This window comes from Coffea eugenioides, chromosome 5, assembly GCF_003713205.1.
Source record: "Coffea eugenioides isolate CCC68of chromosome 5, Ceug_1.0, whole genome shotgun sequence".
In the NCBI taxonomy this organism is placed as follows: Eukaryota; Viridiplantae; Streptophyta; class Magnoliopsida; order Gentianales; family Rubiaceae; genus Coffea; species Coffea eugenioides.
Genome location: NC_040039.1, coordinates 30,338,544 through 30,362,199, shown reverse-complemented (window position 1 = coordinate 30,362,199; position 23,656 = coordinate 30,338,544). Strand labels below are relative to the sequence as shown.

The 23,656-nt window shown below is 35.6% G+C and overlaps 1 protein-coding gene and 1 non-coding gene across 2 annotated transcripts; one reads left to right on the top strand and one right to left on the bottom strand.

The window, feature by feature from the left end:
• Positions 1-13,785: 13,785 nt before the first annotated feature.
• On the bottom strand, positions 13,786-13,883 carry LOC113772722. Its single transcript, XR_003468679.1, has one exon. It is a non-coding gene; the product is annotated as a U6 spliceosomal RNA (small nuclear RNA).
• A 2,619-nt stretch (positions 13,884-16,502) lies between these two features.
• LOC113771370 (uncharacterized mitochondrial protein AtMg00310-like) lies at positions 16,503-16,937 on the top strand. The gene has a single exon (XM_027315955.1). It carries the CDS (start codon positions 16,503-16,505, stop codon positions 16,935-16,937), a length of 435 nt encoding a protein of 144 aa, XP_027171756.1.
• Positions 16,938-23,656: the final 6,719 nt, after the last annotated feature.

Sequence of the window (23,656 nt, the reverse complement as noted above, 5' to 3'; positions counted from 1 at the left end):
GACTATATACTTTTGGATGTTGTATATTTTGAGGGAAAGTAATTGTAAGTTTGAAATTGTGATGTAAGATTGAATATTTATATATGGAAATGACTTCGTACCTTTATTCCGATTTTTATTGTTAGTATTAGACTTTAAGTTTGAATTGGAATTGTCTCGAGTCCTGGTGAGAGTTGGACATGCGTCCCGCGGATATCCTTGGGTTCGCCCTTGGGAGAAGTAGGGGCGTCATAGGATTTCAATGTCATAGTCAGTGATGAGGAAAAGCGAGGTGGTTTACTTTTTCGTCTGGGGAAGGGTTTGGATTTCATTTCTTTTATGGCTATGGCTAGAATATAAGACGCTAGATTCTCGGGTTCAAAGTTCACGTCATGTAATAATAGAGGGGGAAGCGCGTGTATCTGGAAGAGGCTAGACAGAATGTTATACAATTAGCATGCGTCTTGTTTAGATTATAATTTTAAGGTGCAACATTTGGGGCGAGACCCCTCGGATCATGTTCCCTTATTATTGACGGTAATGTCTAAGCTGGATAAGAAGCCATGATCCTTTCGATTCTTGACTGTGTGGACGTCTAAACCGGAATTATTGGATATTATTCGATGATGTTGGGGTGGATCTTTTTTGGGACCTCCTTTGCAGGGACTGGCTTTCAAATTGCAGGAGGTAAAAAGTCAGTTGTAATTGTGGTCTAGAGAATCATTTGGAGATATTTTTGAGGGGGTAAGGAAGGCTGGAGTAGAGGTACTAAGGGTGAAAGGTCTTTTTGATAATGATCCTTCTGAGCCAAATCTAATTGCACTTTAAGAAGCACAGGCGGTTTTGAGGAACTCGTTAATGATAGAGGAAGGATATTGGAGGCAAAAAATAAGGGTTAAATGGATTCAGGAGGGGGATAAAAATTCAAAGTATTTCCACTCTGTAGTTGCAGAGCATAGGGTGAAGGCGGTTATTCATCGGATCAAATGTGCAAATGGGGATTGGATAGTAGATGATAATCAAATTGTAGCAGAGGCGGTTGAGTATTTTAACTCTTTAGTTTCGGCTAAGATTTCTTCAGGATTATGGGATACACTGGACGTGATTCCGCACATAATTTCTCACATACAAAATGAGGAATTAATAAAGGTTTCGAAGATGGAGGAGATTAGAGAGATGATGTTTGGGATGGATGGGGAGAGTGTAGCGGAACCAGATGGTTTCACTGGGAGGTTTTTTACCTTTGCATGGGAGGTGGTGACAGAAGATGTGTATGAGGCGGTGGTTAGCTTCTTTTGTAGGCAGGAGTTGGCTAGAAGTTTTACGGCAACATGGGAAGTACTTATTCCCAAGGTTAGCTCTCCTTAGAATTTTAGTCAATTTAGACCGATTAGCCTGCACAATTTCCTTAATAAAGTAATCTCCAAAATTTTAGCAAATAGATTGGTCAAGGTGTTACCTAACGTCATCTCACCTCAGCAAAGCGGTTTTGTGAAGGGTAGGCAAATTTTTGATAATGTTCTGTTAGCTCAGGAGCTTATAGCAGATATCAGAAGAGCGAGTAGAGGGGGTAATGTTGTGTTGAAGATCGACATGGCCAAAGCCTACAAAAGGGTTTCATGGCCATTTTTGATTCAGGTGTTAAGAAGGTTTGGATTTGTGAAGCTTGGATTGATATGATTTGGAGGCTGATTTCGAATGTGTGGTTCTCAGTTATTGTAAATGGGTCGCCCCAAGGCTTCTTTAAGTTTAGTTGTGGGATTCGTCAAAGGGATCCGATTTCACCAGGCCTTTTTGTTTTGTGTGCTAAGGTTCTCTCCCGTCGTCTAAATTCCTTGAGTGTTTGGTAGGGATTTGTGCCTTTCAGGGTTCCGAAGAGATGCCCGATACGCACTTAGTTTATGCAGACGATATCATTATCTTTTCAAGTGGCATGAAAAGATCGCTGCAGTTGGTTATAAAGGTGTTGGAGGATTATACGTCGATATCGGGACAAAAGGTGAATCACCATAAAAGTGGTTTTTTGTCCCATCCTAGACTGTCGGATTTTGGAAGCGTATTGTGGCACAAGTCACTGCGTTTCGATCCCAGTCCTTCTCGGTGATGTATTTAGGATGCCCACTATACTCGAGAAGACAGAAAAAAAACTATTTTTCAGCGATTTGTACTTCAGTTGCAAGTAGGGTGTTGTCGTGGAAGGAGAGACTATTGTCATTAGGTGGGAGATTAGTGCTGATATGGAGTGTGCTGGTGTTCATGCCGGTCCATATTTTTGCTGCCTTCAACCCTCATAGAGGGATATTTGGCATGTTGGAGCAAATTTTTGCTGATTTCTTATGGGATTCTTCGAATTTTGGACCGCAGTTTCATTGGATTAAATGGAGTCAGCTATGCAAGCCTTATGAGGAGGGAGGTGTTGGTTTTCGGTCTCTGCAGCATGTGTTTGATGCCTTTTCTTTGAAATTATGGTGAAATTTTAGGCTGCGACAATCTTTATGGGCTGAGTTCATGCACTTGAAGTATTGCCCAGGTGTGCATCCTTGTTATTCAGATTTTTCTCCAGGACAATCACCCACTTGGAAGAGGATGTTGAACGCTCAAGTGGTAGCGGAGAAGCTTATAAGATGGATGCTGAGTAGTGACTCTTCAAGTTTTTGGCATGACAATTGGTTGGGGACAAGGCCGCTGTGTAGGCAAGTGGAATCTTTTCAAGAACACTCGGTTGCAGACTTTGTCATGGAAGGCAGGTGGGATTTGCAGCACTTAAATAGGGTGTGTGGGAAAATCTGTATTTTTGGGAAGTATAATATTGAGTAATAAAATCGTGTAAATTAGGAGAGATTAGTGGAGAGAAATTCTATATAATTGTGTAAAATTTTATTCCTAGGATTAAGGATATAATTGTGTATAGTTTCCTAATATAGACTGAATCCTGTTGTATATATTCCTTTGGATCAATGAAATAATTATTCCCCTCATTCATTATTTTCAAGTTGGTATCAGAGCATCTTTTCCTGATTTTTTTTCTGTTTCATTTTTCCTCCTTATTTTTTTAACATTGTCCCTTATCCCTTCATCATGTCTGAAACATCATCAGACTCTACCATCAATCCTCAAACTACTGCCTTTTCATCCAAAAACAGAATCGAATCCTTGAAAACTGGAGTTGATTCTCACTCAGTTCAGATTACTACCATTCGGCTGAATGGAGATAATTTTCTCCGATGGTCACAAGTAGTCCGGATGTATATCAGAGGTCGTGGCAAGATGGGGTATTTAAGGTAAAACAAAGGCTCCAATAAGCACGGATCCTGCTTATGCAACATGGGACGTGGAAAACTCCATGGTAATGACATGGCTTGTAAACTCAATGGAGGAAGATATCAGTTCTAACTACATGTGCTATTCAACGGCACAAGAGTTATGGGAAAATATCAATCAGATATACTCTGATTTGGGAAATCAGTCCCGAATTTTTGAGTTGACTCTCAAAATTGGAGATCTACGTCAAGGGGAAGACACTGTCACAAAATATTTCAATTCACTTAAGTGAATATGGCTGGATTTGGTTCTCTTCAACAGCTATGAGTGGAAATCAATAGAGGATTTTCAGCATCATAAGAAAATTGTTGAAGACAGCCGAATCTTTAAATTTCTGGGAGGGCTAAACGTTGAATTTGATGAAGTTAGAGGGAGAATTATTGGGAGACAGCCTCTCCCTTCAATTGGTGAGGTGTTCTCAGAGGTTAGAAGGGAGGAAAGCAGAAGAAATGTAATGCTGGGAAAGAAGGGTCCTGGAGTTGCTATTGAAGGATCGGCTTTAGAGGTTGTCTCATCCTTTAAAACATCAACTTATCAGTGTAGAACAGGAGAAAAATCCAGTGAAAAACCATAGGTCTGGCGTGACTATTGTAATAAGCTTCGTCACACTCGTGACACATGTTGGAAACTGCACAGAAAACCTCCAAATTGAAAAAACAAAGGAGGAGAGAAGTCTGGACTGAAGCTGATGCTGGCCCTTTCACCAAAGAACAAATGGAGCATCTTCTTATGCTACTGAAATCTAGTTCTACCTCATCTGACTTTCCTAATGCTTCTATGGCTCATACAGGTATTGGATCTATGGCTCTATTCAATTCTTTTTTGTCTAATTCCTCAACCTTTTCTACTCCATGGATCATAGATTCTAGAGCCTCAGACCATATGACAAATTCATTTAAACTCTTCCAATCATATACACCATGTTCTGGAAATAAAAAGATCAAGGTTGCAGATGGAGGTTTCTCTTCTGTTGCTGGAAAAGGTTCAATACAGAGCTCAAAAAATGTTAACCTGAAATCTGTTCTTCATGTTCCAAAATTGGCCTGCAATCTTTTATCAGCTAGTGAACTAACAAAAGATTCTAATTGTTTGGCTATTTTCGATGAATCTCATTGTGTTTTCAGGACAAGAATTCGAGAATGACGATTGGCAGGGCTAGAATGATCAATGGCCTTTACTGTCTTGAGGATAATTCACCTAGTGCTCAAATTGCTCAAGAGTCTAGTAGTAATATTTTTGTATTTGCTTATGAACAAATAATGGTTTGGCATTACAGATTGGGTCATCCTAGTTTTATTTATCTAAAACATTTGTTTCCTTTGCTTTTTAAGAATGTGACCCCCTGAAACTAAAATGTGAAAGTTGTTTGCTTGCTAAAAGTCAACGAAAATCTTATGTCCCAAGACCTTATTTACCATCAAAACCATTTTATTTGTTTCACAGTGATGTTTGGGGTCCCTCAAGGGTTGCTACTATTTCGGGAAAAAAGGTGGTTTGTAACGTTCATAGACGACCATACTTGTCTATGTTGGGTATACTTAATGCATAAGAAGTCAGAAGTAGCAACCATTTTTCAAAATTTCTATAACATGATAGAAAATCAATTTCAAACAAAAGCAAGTATTTTACGGTCTGATAATGGAACAGAGTATTATAATAGTATCCTTGGAACATTTTTTGAAGAAAAAGGGATTTTACATCAGTCTTCTTGCACTGATACCCCCGAACAAAATGGAATTGCCGAGCGTAAAAACCAACATCTCTTGGAAGTCGCTCGTGCCATGATGTTTTATATGAACTTACCAAAATATTTTTGGGGGGATGCTGTTTTAACAGCATCATACCTAATTAATAGGATGCCTTCTAAGGTCTTACAATATAGTACTCCTTTAGAGTGCTTTAAAAATTTTTTCCCTGAATCAAGAGTTAATTTAGATTTGCCTTTAAAAATATTTGGATGCACTGCTTATGTGCATATTTCAAAGAAATCTCGGTCCAAGTTGGATCCTAGGGCCGAAAAATGTGTCTTTGTTGGTTATGCTCCAAATAAAAAATGGTACAAATTCTTTAATTTTCTCACACGAAAAATCTTTGTCACTATGGATGCAACTTTTTTGGAAGGTCTTCCTTTCTTTAACAAACCTTCGATTCAGGGGGAGAATTATAGTAAATCAAATTTTTGGGAAATTGAAGCTTTACCAAATATAATTTTTGAAACAGATAAGGAAACGAAGATCCCTCAATTTGATAGTGCAGAAACTGATATTGGTTTATCAGATATGGAAATATTACGACAAGAGAAAAATCGTTCCAATCTTGAGCCTATGGTCTACACTAAGAAAAATACTTTTAAAAAGGGTGAAGGTCCATTGATGAGTCCAACTCCTGTTCATGAGAAGTCCTCGAGTGAAGTCTGTCCAAATACATCAGGTAATACTTCACCTTTCTTTTCTTCTACTGTTCCAGAATCTGACTCAGTTTTAAACCCTATTCTTCCTACTCAAGAATCTGATCTTGATCTTCCCGTTGCCATTAGGAAAGGAACCCGTACTTGTACTAGACATCCAATTTTCAAATATGTGTCCTATGATAACCTTTCTCCTAAATATAGAGCCTTTACCACTGAAATTTCAAAACTTGTGATTCCTAGAAACATTAAAGAAGCATTGGATGATCAGAACTGGAAATCTGCAATGTTTGAAGAGATGGAAGCATTGAGGAAGAATAATACGTGGGATGTGGTGGAGTTGCCTAGAGAGAAAAAGATTGTTGGGTGCAAATGGGTGTTTACAGTTAAAAGCAAAGCAGATGGTACTGTAGAAAGGTACAAGGCCAGATTAGTTGCGAAGGGTTTTACACAAACCCATGGAATAGATTATCAAGAAACATTTGCCCTGTTGCCAAGATAAATTCTATTCGGGTCCTTTTATCTCTTGCTATTAATGCAAATTGGCCATTGTACCAACTTGATGTAAAAAATGTCTTTCTTAATGGAGACCTAGAAGAGGAGGTGTTTATGAGTCTTCCTCTAGGTTTTGTAGACAAATATGGTGTTGGAAAAGTTTGCAAACTGAAAAAATCTCTTTATGGACTTAAACAATCACCAAGAGCTTGGTTTGAACGCTTTGTCAAAGCTGTTAAAAAATTTGGTTTCTTATAAAGTCAGCCAGACCATACTTTGTTTTATAGGCATTCAAAAGAAGGTAAAGTTGCAATTTTAATTGTATACGTTGATGACATTATTTTAATAGGGGATGATTGTGGAGGATTAGAGAATTTGAAGAAGTTTCTGGCCAAGGAATTCCAAATCAAGGACTTGGGAAACTTAAAGTATTTTCTCGGGATGGAGTTTGCACGGTCCAAGGAGGGAATTGTTGTAAGTCAAAAGAAGTATGTGCTTGATTTGCTCAAAGAGACAGGTATGATGGGATGCAAGCCAACAGAAACTCCCATGGAGCCAAATTTGAAACTTCAACCAGCTAGTGCAGAGAAAGTAAGAGACAAAGAAAAGTTTCAAAGACTAGTTGGAAGACTTATTTATTTATCACACACTCGGCCTGACATAGCATTTCTAGTAAGTATTGTTAGTCAATTCATGCATTCACCGGGCCCAGAGCACTTTGAAGCAATTCATAGAATCCTAAGGTACCTCAAGGGAACACCTGACAAAGGTATTTTCTTTAAGGCACGAGGACATCTTCAAGTTGAAGCCTATACCGATGCGGATTGGGCTGGATGTATAACAGATAGAAGATCAACTTCTGGATATTGTACGTATGTGGGAGGTAATTTGTTGACTTGGAGAAGTAAGAAGCAGAATGTTGTGGCAAGGAGCAGTGCAGAAGCAGAGTTCCGGGCTGTTCCTCAAGGTATTTGTGAAGTGATATGGATTAGAAGAATATTACAGGAGTTGAAGGTTTCAGAAATACTTCCTATGAAATTGTATTGTGACAATAAAACGGCTATTTCTATTGCTCACAATCCAGTTCTTCATGACCGAACGAAACATGTTGAAGTAGATAAGCACTTCATCAAAGAAAAAATAGAAGGAGGTGTAGTCTGCATGACCTATGTGCCAACTAGAGACCAAGTGGCAGATCTGCTTACAAAGAGTCTTCCCAAAAAACAGTTTGATTTGTTAGTGAGCAAGCTGGTGATGAAAGATATCTTCAAACCAACTTGAGGGGGAATGTGGGAAAATCTGTATTTTTGGGAAGTAGAATATTGAGTAATAAAATCGTGTAAATTAGGAGAGATTAGTGGAGAGAAATTCTATATAATTGTGTAAAATCTTATTCCTAGGATTAAGGATATAATTGTGTATAGTTTCCTAATAGGCTGAAACCTGTTGTATATATTCCTTTGGATCAATGAAATAATTATTCCCTTCATTCATTATTTTTAAGTAGGTGTTGCCATCGGGATGGGTGTAGTTGGTGATGGGTGCAGTAGGTGATGGGTGTGGTGCCTCCTACTTCGGCGAAGAAGGATGAAATGATCTGGGTCCCTAATAATTCAGGTGAGTTTACTAGTTCGTCAATATATCAGATAGTGCGTAAGGGTGGTAATGTTTCCAGAATGTTTGCTTCTTTGTGGCATTAGGCTTTGCCATCAAAAATTTCCTTCTTTATGCTGCGATTGATCTGTGGTAGGCTGCCGTTGATGGATGTGTTACTCAAGTTTGGGGTACTGGGCCCCTCTAGATGCTTTTGTTGTAGTCTGAACCCGTCCCCAGAAACTATTAGCCATATTTTTTTTGTACGGGGGAGGTGGCTAAATAGGTTTAGGGTTGCTTTAAGGGTCTTATTGGCAGGATTAGAGAGGCTTTCATGGTTAGACATAAGGTGATGAGTTAGTGGGTAAAATCTACTCTTAATTCTTACCTTGGTTTTGTTCTCCGCACTTTGCCATCCTTATTTTGCTGGAATTTATGGAAGATACGAAATATGAGGATTTTCGATGGTAAGATAGAGTCGATAATGCATGTTTGTGATCGGATTTTCTTGGAGCTGAGAGAATGTTTCTGTCTTCAGTTTTGGGAGATATCAGTGCCTTGTAATTCATGGACTGGTTTTTTGGATATGATAGCTAGGCTGCGCAGCAAGGTTATCATATTGGAGGTTTGTTGTGAATGTCCGAGTTAGTCAGTGGTGAAATTGAATACCGATGGTTGTTCAAGGGGTAATCCGGGGAGGAGTGGCGGTGGGGGATTGTTCAGGGATTACGATGGGAGATTCCTGCTTGGTTTTTCGTGTTATTTTGGGGAGACTACAAGCCTTCATGCGGAGTTGAAAGGTCTTCTTTTTGGTGCTTGATTAGGTGTATCCCGTGGACTAGTTAAGTTGCATCTAGAATCTGATTCACTAGTTTTGGTCTGTATTATTCAGGGGAAAGTTTAGTGTCCATGGCAGTTGCAGAGGGAGTTACAAGATCTGCTGCATTATAGACGGTATTTTGAAGCCGTTTCTCATTGTTTTCGAGAGGCAAACAAGCCGGCGGACAAATTGTCTGCTGTTGGAGTGGAGGCTAGGTGTACTGCAATTTATGAGGCCTATATTGAATTACCTAGGATGGTGAGGGGAGATATTACTTTAGATACGTCTGGTTTTCCAAATTTTCCTAGATGCAGGGGGTAAGGGTTGGTGGCTAGAGGTGGTCAGGGTATTCAATCTTGTACTCCTGTCGAAGGCTTAGATCCTGACTTTGTAATTTTTTCGGTTACATTAATAATATTGATATTGAGGGAAAAAAAAGAAAAATTCAATGAAATTCAATCAACATAAATTTTTTTGACTATTAACAAATAACAAGATGTCATGCTAAGAATTTCACTTTTACATTATATATTTGGGAGTGGCCACAGCATCCCAAATATTTGATGTGAAATGTTTTCATCACATGCAGTTTGATGATTGAAATTATGAATTTTTAGTCAACATATTGACTAGTTGACAATTTTTCTTATAACGCCGTATACTTAGGAGTAGCCATAGTATCTTAGCTATATTGGTGTTTGGAGAAATTTTGTATTTCTTTTTCACATATTGTTGAGTGATTAAAGGAATTTAAAAAAGGCATCTATATCAAGTTGCAATTAATTCACTAATATAGTTATACTACCCCATACAGAGGAAATTATTTTAGTGAGACTAATTGACATAAGATGGTAAATTAGACAGTAAATTAAAAGATATTTTTATGCCCACAGGTACGAATTATTTCTTCAATTTATTGTTTTATATTACTAGTCTTATGATTAAGAAAAGTAAATTCTATGCATTTTGCAACCTTTGCCCACAGGAAGGTTTGAATTTAGTATTTGAATTGACAGAAAGTTGATTCAAAATCAAGGTACAAACTTCATAGCATTTTTTTGATATAGTTCTTGATTGTTAATTTAGTGTTTCATTCCAATAATTTTATAGTTCTTATTAGTTTGACTTTTAATTTCATTCTCCTTTGTTTTGGGTTCAAGTTTTAAATTAACACTTTTATAACAACGAACAAACCATTCTCATAATATGGATATATTTGCTAATATAGAGATTAAGTATGAGAATTAGTAGTAATTTAATAGTTTGCCCATTCTATCTCATATTCACATAAAATAGGTTTCAAACCCTAATTATCTATAGTTAAATCTTGTACGAAACCCATAAAGAAATTGTTGCAAGTTTTAATTAGCATCATTAGAAGGCTTTCCTTTGTGACGCTTAAATATTGAAGTGTATTTTGAAAAGATGAGAATCTTGCTATAGTATGAATTAAAGTCCCATCAAATTGAGATTGAGTTATTTCTGTAGCATTTCATTCTTGATTCTTTCATAAAGAATTTTTTAGCCATTCAATCCTTTATAATACACATAAAGATATATGGTTAATCATTTATGTTAATCATGTGTATTAAAAACAGAATCAAGAGGTTAAGAAATAAGAGAAACTTAACCTTCCTGAAAGAAGAAATGCAAAGAAAGGTAATTTTGCTCTCATTAAGTCAAACAACAATAAAGACTAATGTTGTTTGTAATAGAATGATGTTTGATACTTTACCTTGAGAGAAAGTAACTAAAAAGGAAATCTCAATTGTTGAGTGTTATAAATTGTGATGTATTTGGTGAATTGGCTAAAGTCTGTCAATTTACGTTGCCAATATGATAAGTTTTTGATTATATGGAAAGTGAATAAAAGTTTCTTTATAGAAACCAAAAATGTTCACATAAAGATAAGTGATGTATTATTTCTCATTTCAAGAAAATTTGTTTTTCTAAAACATTATTTTTCTTATTACTTTAGAATTTCTATTTTCAAATTAATTACTATTGCGTATGATTTTGAACCTCATTATCCAGTAGTAGATTTTGAAAATAGTGAAGTTATTAATTCTAAAGTTTTCAATACCATCCTTTGAATTGAGTAATATATTACGCTTGATCACAATAATTATATTGGCAATAAGTATGTTTATCACTAGGGAAACTCTTTAAATTTTGGCATAGGAAATTTAGATATATCTCCATAAGAAAAATAAAGAGTTGATAAATCATAAATCTTTAAAAATTTTAGATTTATTAACTATGATATTTAAAGTAGACTGCATAAGCAAAACAAGCTACTCAACCATTATAGATGCCACAAGAGTTTCATCATAACACTAAAATTTTGTGAATTATTTTCAATCATTTTTTGGTGAGAGATATTTATCTCATTATTAGGTAACTATTCATGAAATATAAAGCTCCTTTCTTATTTGATAAAGGATCAATATTTGATATCTTTGCAAGTGTTCAAATGAGAAAGGAAATTTGAAATTTGAAGGATAGAAAATAAGATGAAGGCACACAAAAAAATGTGGGCTATTCTATTTGTGCTCATTAATTAGGAAACATTGCTAATGAGTAAAAGCAATGCTTGATTAGTTACATCCAAATGGTGTACCTTAAGGAAATAATGAGATATTTGTGGATATAGTATATTGGTAATCTTTATATCTTGTGAGTAAAGCTTGAAACTGAAGTATATACTTAAATAATTTCCTCTAATGTTGTTTAAGCACCACTTTGATTATGGCATGAATGGAAATCAAGTTTAAAATATTATGTTCAGTTTTGTGAGGGTAATCAACCTACACATAAAGAAGCTGTACAAAGGAAACAATGCTATCTTACTCCAAGAAATTTAGATTCTTTTATACTTCAAGAATTATTAGAACTAGTGATTTAAATTTGTTAAGAACATGAAGTAAGTGGGAGTGTTTTGACCCTAGAATGGAGTTTTGAAAAGGTAAGGATTCATATTTGACTCCTTTGCACATGGAAAATTGATAGCTTTTCTCAAAATAATTATTTAATTATTTTAGATAAGCAATCAATTGAAAAACTCCTTATCAAATAAACACATGAAGATAAATTCGCATTGAACCAACTGGTTGAGTTATCTTTGAGACAGTGGGAGGCAAAATATTCTCTATAGAAAATTGAAGATCCCTAGTTACTATGTTATATACCTACAAGAGTTTAAGGTTGAATTGTGTAATGTTTTCGTAAGATGCAAATGGAGAAATCTCCATATTCAGGAATAATGTCACAAATTACCACAAAATCACTACCAAATTTTGAGAGATTTTATTTGGGGTAATTATGGCACTAGTAACTCACTATTTGAGTTACATTAGATAAATATGAAAACAAATGTCCTTAATGTGACTCTTAATAATTAGGTGGACACATGTGTCACTATGATACACTTGTAGATAATGAAATTTAAATCAAATTGTTGCTTCTCAACAGTTTTTTAATTTATTCTTCATTTGATCTTAGAAGAATTTTTCTAGTAAATTAATATACTATGAGTTTTTTTTCTCAATCATGATATTTGTGAAACCCTTCTGTCATTGGTATTCACAAAATAGAATGTAAAAGATAGTTAATCTATCTTAAGACCTTCATGCAAGAGTTCTTTGATAATAAAGAGCAAGTATTACTTTTAAGCAATAATAGTGAACAATTGCATAATGTTCACATCATGCATTGGAATAAATATAAATTCACCAAAGATGCTATGAAGTTATACCACAAGCATCTACTATTTGGCCTACAGTTTGTCGATATTGTATCTTGGCTAATATAGATATACAATTTGATTATACCCTTTCATTATGTATACATGAAAGAGTGGGAGTCAAAACATGGCAAGTCAACATAAGGTATTCAATAGTTATTTAGAAAGCAAAAAATTAGCTATTGAGTGTATGGTAAGGAGTTATTATTGTTGATCAAACAACTAAAGGTTGCCAGCTAAGTTGTTAATGATCAAATAACTCATATGGAACCCACCAGTTCATTTAGTATTTTACTATTATTCTCACTATTGTTATTATCTAGACACTCGACAGACTTATGTTTACATGATTTTGTGCACAATATTGTTCATGTATAAAGTAACGATCATGTGATCCATAGAGTTGGACCTTGAATAACTTATATGAAGTCATTCATAAAGTCCTTTTAAAGTGCTTGATTAGAAAGTGTAATACATTGTCATACATGGTAGGAAGTGTTTGCCAATGAGAAAATAATTGCCATGATTCGTGTATTAGTATTTTCTAATTAAGCAACTATTACATAATTGTTGAATTTGGTGAGTGACAAACAAGACTTATGGCTATTTTTAAGTACCTAGTCACTCGCATGTTATCTAACTATTTTATGTGGATCAAGTGGGAGAATGTATAACTTGCTTCTTTTAGAGGCAATTGTGGTCCACATGATTTGATTTGATTCGAAAGTGATTGATATCCTGATTAATGGACTGACATTTTATCAATAATTAATTAGTATCTCCCATTTGTTAATGATTGATTGGTATCTTCTGCTAATTGATATCTTATTCAATCAATTAACCAATCAAATCAATCAATTAGTCAGAAAAGGTTATGGATTATGGCAAGATTTCTTTGATGGAAGGAAACTCTAGGGATTTGGTAATTGCTAGTAAGGGTCCCTAGCCTTGCTCATAAACAACCTGTGGAATTCCATCAATACTACACTCTTTGGTTAGGCATAAGCTAGAAGCTCATTACTCTAACTTCTTCTTCTACATATTTTTATTTTTTTAGAGTAGACAAGGAGTCAAAGAGACAAGGAGAGACCAATTTGTACTTGACAACAATGGTTAGAGGTAAGTCTATTTAGATTTCCGTTGCATAGTACATTCATATGTACATAGTTAGTTTAACAAGCCTTAGAAAAAGGAGATGACATTCTAAAGCAACAAAACCTTATGAATATTTTATCAATAGAAGAAAATGAAGTTGAAAAACATTTTCAAACGAGTAACCAAACATTTGAAAATGCTACAAAAGAAATGATTTTCCTGGAAAATAACTTCACTCGAAAATATTTTCCTAGGGAAAAACATTTTACAGCCAACCAAATGGACCCTTAGCTTCCAGTTTTCTCTATTACTCCTCAGAATCCTCTTCCATCTTACAACATTGATCCTGAAGGATGATGATTCTTCTTGTGCAGGGGTCATGCAAATCTTCTCTGTGTGGTTCTAATTTGATTGGATGTCCCCAAAGGAGCTGAAGGATGGCGATTGATGTGGCTAACAACCTCAAATCCACAGAGGCCAAATACTAGGGGTGCGAATCGAAATCGAAATCGGTAATTCGGAACTTTGAAATCGAAATTTTTCGGAATTTTGGTATCAAAATTTCCAATCGAATTTGATTTCGAATTCACCAACTCTGAATTCGAATTCAATTCGAAATTCGGTAAATTTCGATTTCACCGAATTCATGAATATAAAATTATTATCATATAAATGTTATATAACATATATATATAATATTATATATATATGAAAACGAATTTGAAATCGAAATAGGAATTCCGAATCATCAAATTCAAGAATATAAAATTTATTATAATATAAATGTTATACTACATATATATATAAATATTATAAATATATGAAAAATGGATTTGAAATCGAAATAGGAATTCCAAATTCCGACTTCGATTTCAATTTCGAATTGTGAATTCGAAATCAGAATTTCTGATTTGAAAAATCCCATTACCGAATTCAATCCGATTTCGTCTAATTCAAAATCGGATATTCCGATTTTCATTCCGAATTATCGAATTCAAAATTCCGAATTCAATTCGAATTCGATTGGTAAATTGGAATTTTTTGACTTTGCACACTCCTACCAAATAGTGGCTGGTATCATAAATGAAAGGCATTCTAGTGGAGAACAAATTGAGGAAATTAAAATATGACTCATTTTACGTGGAGATTCTACTAAAACACATATGGAGAGCATCTCTTTTTTGCAGATGATACCTTAATTTTCAGCAAGGCAGACACAAAGGAGGCGAAAGAGCTCAAACAGATTTTGAAGAAATATGAGAAAAGCTCAGGACAGGTGATCAATATGGAAAAATCATCAGTGTTCTTAAGCAGGATATCACAACAAACACAGGGGAGAATAAGTTCACAGCTTGGTGGTGTACAGATTGTGACTCAAGGGAAATACTTGGGGTTACCAATGGTTATCACAAGGACAAAACAACAAATTTTTGACTTTATAAAGGATAAATGTGAGAGGAGGATGAAGCAATGGAAGAATAAACTCCTTAGCACCACAGGGAAGGAAGTTTTGATCAAAGCAATGGCCAAGGCACTACCAACCTATACCATGTCCTGCTTCAAGATGCCAGTCAGATTATGCAAGGAATTAAGTACTATAATGACAAACTTTTAGTGGGTGACAGGTTGTCGATCCTGTGCAATAATAATAATAAAACTTAACTACCACCAAAAGTAGTCAATAATCAATTCTAAGTATTGGAGCAGGGACTCTAGGTGTGCAATGGGTTACTTGATTCACCCTGTTCGCGAAGAGTTTGTTTAATCCGATATACCATAATTAATTATCTGACTAAATTCACTAACTACTAGATAGTGGCAGGTAGGGTTGTCTCCTCAGGGACTGGGGAGAATTTGTTTCCTTTCGAATTAAGATAAATGGGGGGTTTTAGGATTAAATGCTAATGAACTAAATAAATCAAATGCGAAAAATAATTAATTGACAGAAATAATTGGGAAAACTCTAGCCAAAGATACACTTAAAAAATGGTTCATGCAACTGATCATCGATTCAAATATAATTCCAACAGTTATCAATAGATTGGTTATAGTTGTCATATACACGATAAACAACCAGCCTTTTCTTAATTTCTCGATAGTTAAGGTACGACTGTTAACTATTTCTCTAATCCGAAAACAACCCTAGGTACGACCATAAGATTTAATTTCTAGTTTGCATTAAGATTTAGGAAAGCTCAATCCTAACTAACAAATACGCTACGAGGGTTTGTTTAAATTAGATTGTATGTTTTCCTGACATAAACCCAATTACGCCAGTTGCTACCGGGATGGAGGTAATCGAACAATTACGGATTCGACTACCCTCAATTAGCAAAATAGACTACGTGAATAATTAAATATTGTGCACTATTCAATCATACATGATAGCCATAACAATCAAAAGCAGAAAACATATAAATACCAATAAATGAAGGAAACAGTTAAAATAATTTAGATCTCACAGTTATTGTTGAACCAAATCTTCAGTTGTCCCTTGACTAGAAAACAAGATTAGTTACTCTCCATTGAGAGTAACTCACGCAATTCCCTTGAAGGAAATTGTATCAATGTTTGACAATAGAAGAACTACTCAGAGGAGAAGAGAGCCAAGCGGCTGCCGTCCTCTCCTTTTCTTATTCCCTGGCCGAGTAGTAATCACACGGGATCATGCTTTTGCTCTTCCTATTTTCTAGCTTTCTAAAACACATCGAACTTCCTCCCTCACAATCCGTAGTAATTAGCTCCAAAAAAAATCTCCCACTATAGGAAAACTAACTTCCTAAAAGATAGGTACTCAAACGCTTAAAAGTCTCCTAAACTAACTCAATTACTAATTAGAAACTTAGCAGATAATATCATCTTCCAGTTATGACGACGACTCCCACTTGTATTAGGATACTGCCCTGCATAGAATCCTGCACACTGCTGACTTGATTGATGTCTTCTCACCGTCCACACCTACTTGGAGGAAAATCTTCTAAAACTGCTATTTCTACACTTCCCTTCTCCAATTGGCTAAACATCCCATAAACATAAAATTCAAACAAAATATGTCCATTAATGCAATAACCAATCTAATAAGAAAAGGAAATTATAACAAAATCAATGCTAAATTAGCATTCTATCAGTGGGGAGAAGAGAATGGGAAGAAGAAAATGCACTGGTGCTCTTGGAAGAAGATGACACAGCAGAAGGATAGAGAGGGGCTAGGATTTAAGGAATTGCAAAGCTTCAATAGAGTTCTATTGGGAAAACAAGTATGGAGGATGGTGACAACTCCTAATTCTCTAGTATCTAAAGTGCTAAAAGCCAAATATTACCCACATGAGTCAATATTCAGATGCAAAATCAAGCAGAACTCTTCTTGGATTTGGCAGAGTTTGATGGGAGCAAGGGATTTGGTGGAAAAAGGAACCTATAGGAAAATTGGAAATGGTAAGAGCACTAAGATATGGGAGGACAAATGGATACCAGGGAATTCCTAAGGAAGGCCAACTTCAGCAAAGCGACAGCACTGCATAGTCAATAAAGTAGAAGAGCTGATCGAAAACTATAGATGGAAAAGGCCCCTCTTATTTAAGCTGTTCAAGGAGGAAGAAGCTGAAAGAATTATGAGGATACCCATTAATTTGGCTGATAAAGAAGATAGGCTCTTCTGGCCACACAGTGGGAATGGGGAGTATACAGCAGCCTCAGCCTATAAGGAACTGGTGAAGAAGGATTAGCAAAAAGAAGGTTAGAAACAAGGAACAAGTTTGAGAGACAACAAGCCCTGGAAAATTTTGTGGAAGCTCAATCTAAAACATAAGATAAAGATGTTTATGTGGAAATGTTTGAACACTGCATTACCTGTGAATGAAATCGTATACAGCAGAATCAAAACAGGATCACCTATCTGTAATTGCTGTGGGGAAGGCATTGAAACTGTTGAACACCTATTCTTCCAATGCAAGATAGCTAAAGAAACATGGCATCTAGCTCCATTACATTGGGATGGAATTGAAGACCAGAGAGGAGACTTTAAGAAGTGGTGGAGCTTGCTAACAGAAGCTAGGTGCAGAAGTGAGGGAATGGAACACATAGCCTTAATAGCTAATATCCTGTGGCAGATTTGGAAAGTAAGAAATGACAGAATGTTCAACAATGTGTAGCAACATCCATTGATGATAGTACAGAAAGCACAAAATGAATGGATCAAATACAAAGAAGCTAAGGATCAACAAAAAAGGATGAGCATGCTGGAAACACCAATCGCAAGTGAACTACAGGGACAGAGGAAGGAGGATGCAGACCCCATTCATCTAAATATTACAGTACAGTAGAGGATAAGAGGTTGGAACATAGGGATTGGAATAGTAGCAGAGGATGTTAACAAATAAATCCTTGCTCAATGGGCACTCAAAGAAGCTATTGATGGTAACAAACTAAGGAACCAAGCAGTGGCTTTAGCGTTTAAGGCAAGAGAGAAGGAATGGAAGAAGATTCAGATCAAGATTAAGCAGGAACGATTGCTGAAAATGATCCAAACCAGTAACTCTAAAGACATGGCAATGCACTCTCACTTGGAGGACATAAGAAATTTGTGCTCAATGTTTACAAAATGCTCATTTGTTTTGTCTACTAACTTAACAAAGGAAAGGGTTGATTTAGTTAGTATGCATGCATTAAGCATTTCTTTTGATGAAGAGTAGCTACACTCTTAGTGCCAAGGTGCACTTGTAAAGTCATTTTGGGCTTTTGCTCAACAATTGTATAGTTTACAACGTATCAATGAAAGTATCGAACGTTTCTTGAAAAAAAAGATACTTTACAAGGGAATGGGCCCAAAATTCTGTGGAAGCACAATAATTTGGGATGGACCACAGGACCAGGAAGCACAATAATTTAGAATGAAAAAAAGGCAAGAATAGTCAAGAGTACGGTAATGTTAGTGTCATTTCGAGTCACTATTTGAAGGAGACAAAGAAAGGAATCTGGTCAGAGGTAAAAATAAAATACCATATACTCAAAAAGTAGATAAACTCTACTCAAAGTTGGGCCCAAAATTCTATGGAAGCACAATAATTTGGGATAGACCACAGGACTAGGGGCTAATTACTTAGATTATTGGTGAAAAAAAAATAAATCGGAAGAATGTTGTTCCGACGGGGAGTAAGTACGAAACTATTGCTGCCGAGCTGACTAAACCCGATAGCAAAAAATATATTTTTTATTTTTTTAAAAAATGACTAGCAGCCAGGCTGTGTCCGGCAGCATCTACAAAAAGTTAAAAAAAAAAACTCGTGTTTTGAGTAATTTGCTTTGAACGGCCTGAATAATTCGCTTGAGTAATTCGCCCAAGAGATGGCGTCTAATGGTGCCGTTTCTCTCTTTTTATTCTTGTCACACTTTTATACATATATAAGTATTACATGTCTGTTTTGCTAGAAATTTTGCTTAATATAGTTTCGAATAGACTTGCTTTGCTCGGTACTTGACTGTATTTAGCTTCGTATGTAGTAATATTTCTTTGGATGTTTAAAGTATTTTGGAATAATTTGATTGGAAAAATTTATTTGGTTAGATACAATATTGTATTGGCTTGAAATTATTGTGTTAATTGCAATGTTGGGTAACGGAAATCAGACGGACGAGAACAGCTACATATATGTGAGTTCCGAAGAGTACTACTTTTTTTTGTGGTTTCAAAACTTATTTTTAGTTTAAAATTGTAATTATTTTAAGTATCTCTCTTATGCTACAAAGTTATTCATTCCAAGCTAGTTTAGTTTCTCTGTTTGAATGTGTTAGAGTTGCAAACTTTTTTTTTTTGGTGCAATAGAGCTGTAAAGTTGATGCAGAATTGTTTTTGGTAGTATAATTTTTTAACTAGATATATAATGTGCCAAACTGAAGATTATTCATTTAAAATTGAGTTACAATTTAAATAAAGAACATACTTATTCAGATTGAAAAGCTACATGGTCGAAGCATTTTTTTTAACATTTTGCAGATGCTGCCGGGCTAACAGTCATTTTTTTAAAAAAAATACATATTTTTTGCCTGCCAGGCTGATTTCGGAGCATTTTTTTAACATTGTCAGCCCGGTTACATCAGACTGACACTGGCAGCCGTGCTTTGTCAGCCCTGCTACTAGTCATTTTTTTTGAAAAAAAAAATATATTTTTGCTACATGGCTTAATCAGCCCAACAACAATAGTTTCGTACTTACCTCCTATCAGAACAATATTCCTCCGATTTATTATTTTTTCACCAATAATCTGAGTAATTAGCTAGGACTAGGAAGCACAATAATTTACAATGGAAAGAAGGCAAGAATAGTCAGGAGTATGGTAATGTTAGTGTCATTTCAAGTCGCTATTCGAAGGAGAAAAAGAAAGGAATCTGGTCAGAGGCACAAATAAAATACCATATACTCAAAAAGTAGATAAACCCTACTTCAAAGATCTAACACCCATAAGAGTAACATAAAAAAGCCAACTTAACCAAAGGCTGGTGGCCACTACTAAAACATTAAAGTTTGGAGAGGTGGGAAGTCAACAGTTCAGATTTTACCTTCCATCAATTATCACATTATGTGACTCTACTTAAAAAATGCAAATGGATGCGTAGTACAAATTAATAACCCAAGCTTAGTAAAAATCATCTCAGACAAAAAGCTTTAAACCAGTTGCAAAAAGGTAAAAATCCTCACCTGATAAATAGAGGTGCTTCAACAAACTGATCCAAATTAGTCTTGCCAACCATAATCTCCCAATTTCCAATTTCTAAGCGCTGTGGCATCAAACCAGTAAAAGGTAGAAAGGGATGTTCAGAATACAAAAACACAATGATAAACTCCAGGTATTTCCATCTTCGATGGACAAAATTAAATTGGCTATTAAGATTATGAAAATGGCAATTGGAGGCGAACAAAGCTTACAACTTCAGAGAATCTACTATCAAAAGGTAACTGAATTTAAATTCTATCAATTAAAAGTTATGAAATTTTTTTTCAATATTCCTGGTTATAAAAGAAAACACGGTGCAATAGAAACTCTAAAGCAACAAGAGAACCATCAACCAATCTTTTTTTTTTGGGTTAAATAACCCATCAATCTCTTACTATAAAAGGTTAAAAACAAATAATTATTCAGTAATCAAATCCTTGTACTTTCATTATCATATGATATACCCTCATGAATCATGGTATAGAACTATTCCAAGTAATTTGATATTCTGAAAACGTCACGTGTAAATCATGAATTATGACATAGAATTAAAGATTCAATTGATTTAACTAACTAATATCATATAGAGAAATTGGGGCATTGAGGCTGCAAGCACCGTTCTTATAGCGATAAAATCCAACATTGAATTTCCTTAGTCAACTGATTGAATAGTTTAGAAAGCAGCTTAAAATACTTTGGGAATTCAGCTGGCAATAGATGTGACTCGTTTAGAACTTCACTAATTACTCACTGTCCAAGGCAAATTTACTTTGGGAAATCAGAGTGTACTTTTTCACTTCCAAGCATGGCACTAGTTATCTGATTGGTTGCTTCGTTCAAAATATTTTATCACTAATCTAATGGCCCGTTGCAAAAATAAGGTCAATCGATGGTTCAAATTTAATTTCCCCTCTAGCAAAATACTATGTATTTCGATGCTATATTCACATTCAAAGTATATAAAAGCTAAACTCATGCACCGATGTGATAGTAGTGAAAGATTGGAAATTGATGAACTTTATTAGTCCCTCCATCCTAATTATTTGGTCATATGAAAATCTAACTTTTTAAGAATAGCAGTTTGATTGTGATGTTTGTATTTCTCTTTCCAATTTTACCTTACAAATTCAAAATTTGAATTTGAATGGTAATATGCATATGATTTGAAGTGAAAAGAGAGACTAAAAAATACTTTGACTTTCTCAACATTCCAAAACAGAAAGTAGAACACTTTCAATAGAACGAAAGAAATATATATTTTTGGAGGTTACTTTTTTCACTATTTGTTAGACCTTGAGTCTTAGGGATCATAGATTCCATAAAACATTAGATCTTTTATTGATGATGTGTAAGAACTATACACTTAGTGAGCAAAAGGCTCCCAAAGAGTTATACAAGTGCATTCAGGCACTGAGGATTAAACCACTCCTCATCAAAAGGTATGCTTAGAACATAATTACTCATTAGACTAATTCTAATACTATTCTCATTACTAGACTGAACAAATGAGCAGTCCACAAACATTGAGCTTTAACTATTAATGTCTTCTAGATGAGAAATTAGATTGACTCCCGTGGCTCTATTGCTTCTAATCATTTTCAGCAAGTGTTGCTGTGAGACTCTGATTTGAATTTTAGCCCTATGACATTCACTTGCTTTGCATAAAGCAAGATTTATCGCCATTGCTTGGACTTCAAATTTGTTTCCTGAACTACACTCCCGCGTGACGCATTGAGCTACCGCTTGTCTGTCATTATCTTCTGCCATGATGCCTATTCCTGGAGAGATCTATTCAGTCAGAAATAGCTGGAGTTCTTTGGTCCCGGTTTCTTTTTTTTTTTCTTTTTTTTTTAAAGAAAATTTATTGATATTGCATGGACAATAATCATACATAGTGACACGGTAGTTACTTTTCAGGGTAGTACTCTTGAGCTAAAAAAAAAATTATTGCCTGCACAATATTTTACACAACCAATTTACAAAAAAGACTAGTTATAGTTTTTTCTCAAAGGAAAATACTTTGCTCAAAGTCCAAGCCGAGCCAAGTTGCCAGCTTTCCTTACTTTTCCAAACTCCTCTCTAGCTTAATTTTTTTTTCAAAATGTTAGATTACTTGTCTTGATCTAAAAGATGACTTCACAATTCGAGCAACGACTTGTTAAACTGTACAACTTGTGTTCAACAACACAGAGGAAAAGATCCTTCCTCATCCATCAAAATGCCTATGGCATATGAGTTAACATTAGCCTTAGTGTTACTATTATCATTACTATCTAAGCAAAAAGAGCACATTCGAAACAATGACATTAAGCAAAATATATCCTCTAGGACCGTTGTCAGTCTGCCATCAGATGATTTACCATGCATGATTTGTCTCAGCACTTCCTTGTTTTGGAGTTGTATTCGGATATTGCACCATCCTCTTTCCAGCGCTTTGCACAAGACTAGTCTGACTGCTGAAGCTAGATCCGTGTTCTTGTTTCCGTAGCTTCTGTCCTTTAATGCCCAGAATTCTGTTGCATCATGTGACATTGTGTTGATAGCAACTCCAATACCCAACAAAGCAGGTCTCAATAAACTCGTTGTTGTCACTCTCAGCCTTATCAAATCCTAGTCCTCTTGTACCTCATGTTCCCCCTCCAGGTCTGGCATTGTTTTTGTTGTACTCTGATCAGGTTCCTTCCTATTTACTTTCTCCATCTCCAGCCATTCTTTATGTGCTTTTTGAATAACACAGCACGGTTGGTGTCTACCTTGGTTCTCAAATTCCCTCTTGTTCCTTTCTTTCCAAATGTGCCATAAAATGTTTGCAGTGAGACCAATATGGCTGTTACCCTCTTGCCTTGTTTTAGCTTCTATGATCCTGCTCCACCACCTTGTGAAGTTGCACCTCTGGTTTTTTACTCCATCCCACGTTACTGGAGCTACTTTCCAGACATTGTTTGCTAGGGGGCATTGCAAAAATGTGCGTTCTATTGTTTCTTGCTCCTCTCCGCATCCCTTGCACACTGGATCCCCAATTGCAGCTTTCCTGTGGATTGCCTCTCTGACTGGTAACGCTCCATTAAAACATTTCCAAATAAACACCTTAACTTTGTGTTTGATATTGAGCTTCCACAATGTATTCCAAATTTGCTTGCTTTGATTACTACCTGCATCAAAACTAGTTCCAATAGATTCTTGTCCTTTGTTGTTGCCTAATCTCTCATCTAAGAACCTTTTGTAACCAGATCTCACTGTATACTCGCCTCCTTCACTGTGTTTCTAGTAGTTGGAATCTGCTCTACCTGCAATACTAATTGGAATACTGAGAATCCTCTCTGCATCAGTCTTGTTGAACAATCTGAATATTACATTTGTGTTCCATCTACTTTGGTTGATTAGCTGCTGTACAAATACAAACTCACAGTTTGGGGGTCTTGGAGTTGTAGGCTGACCTAATGGAGAAGCTGGTATCCATTTATGCTCCCATATGTTTGTGCCTCTCCCATTGC

Bases quoted from the DNA above. Each gene is read 5' to 3' on its own strand.
- LOC113771370 (XM_027315955.1), top strand. From the start codon at position 16,503: ATGTCCATTAATGCAATAACCAATCTAATAAGAAAAGGAAATTATAAC.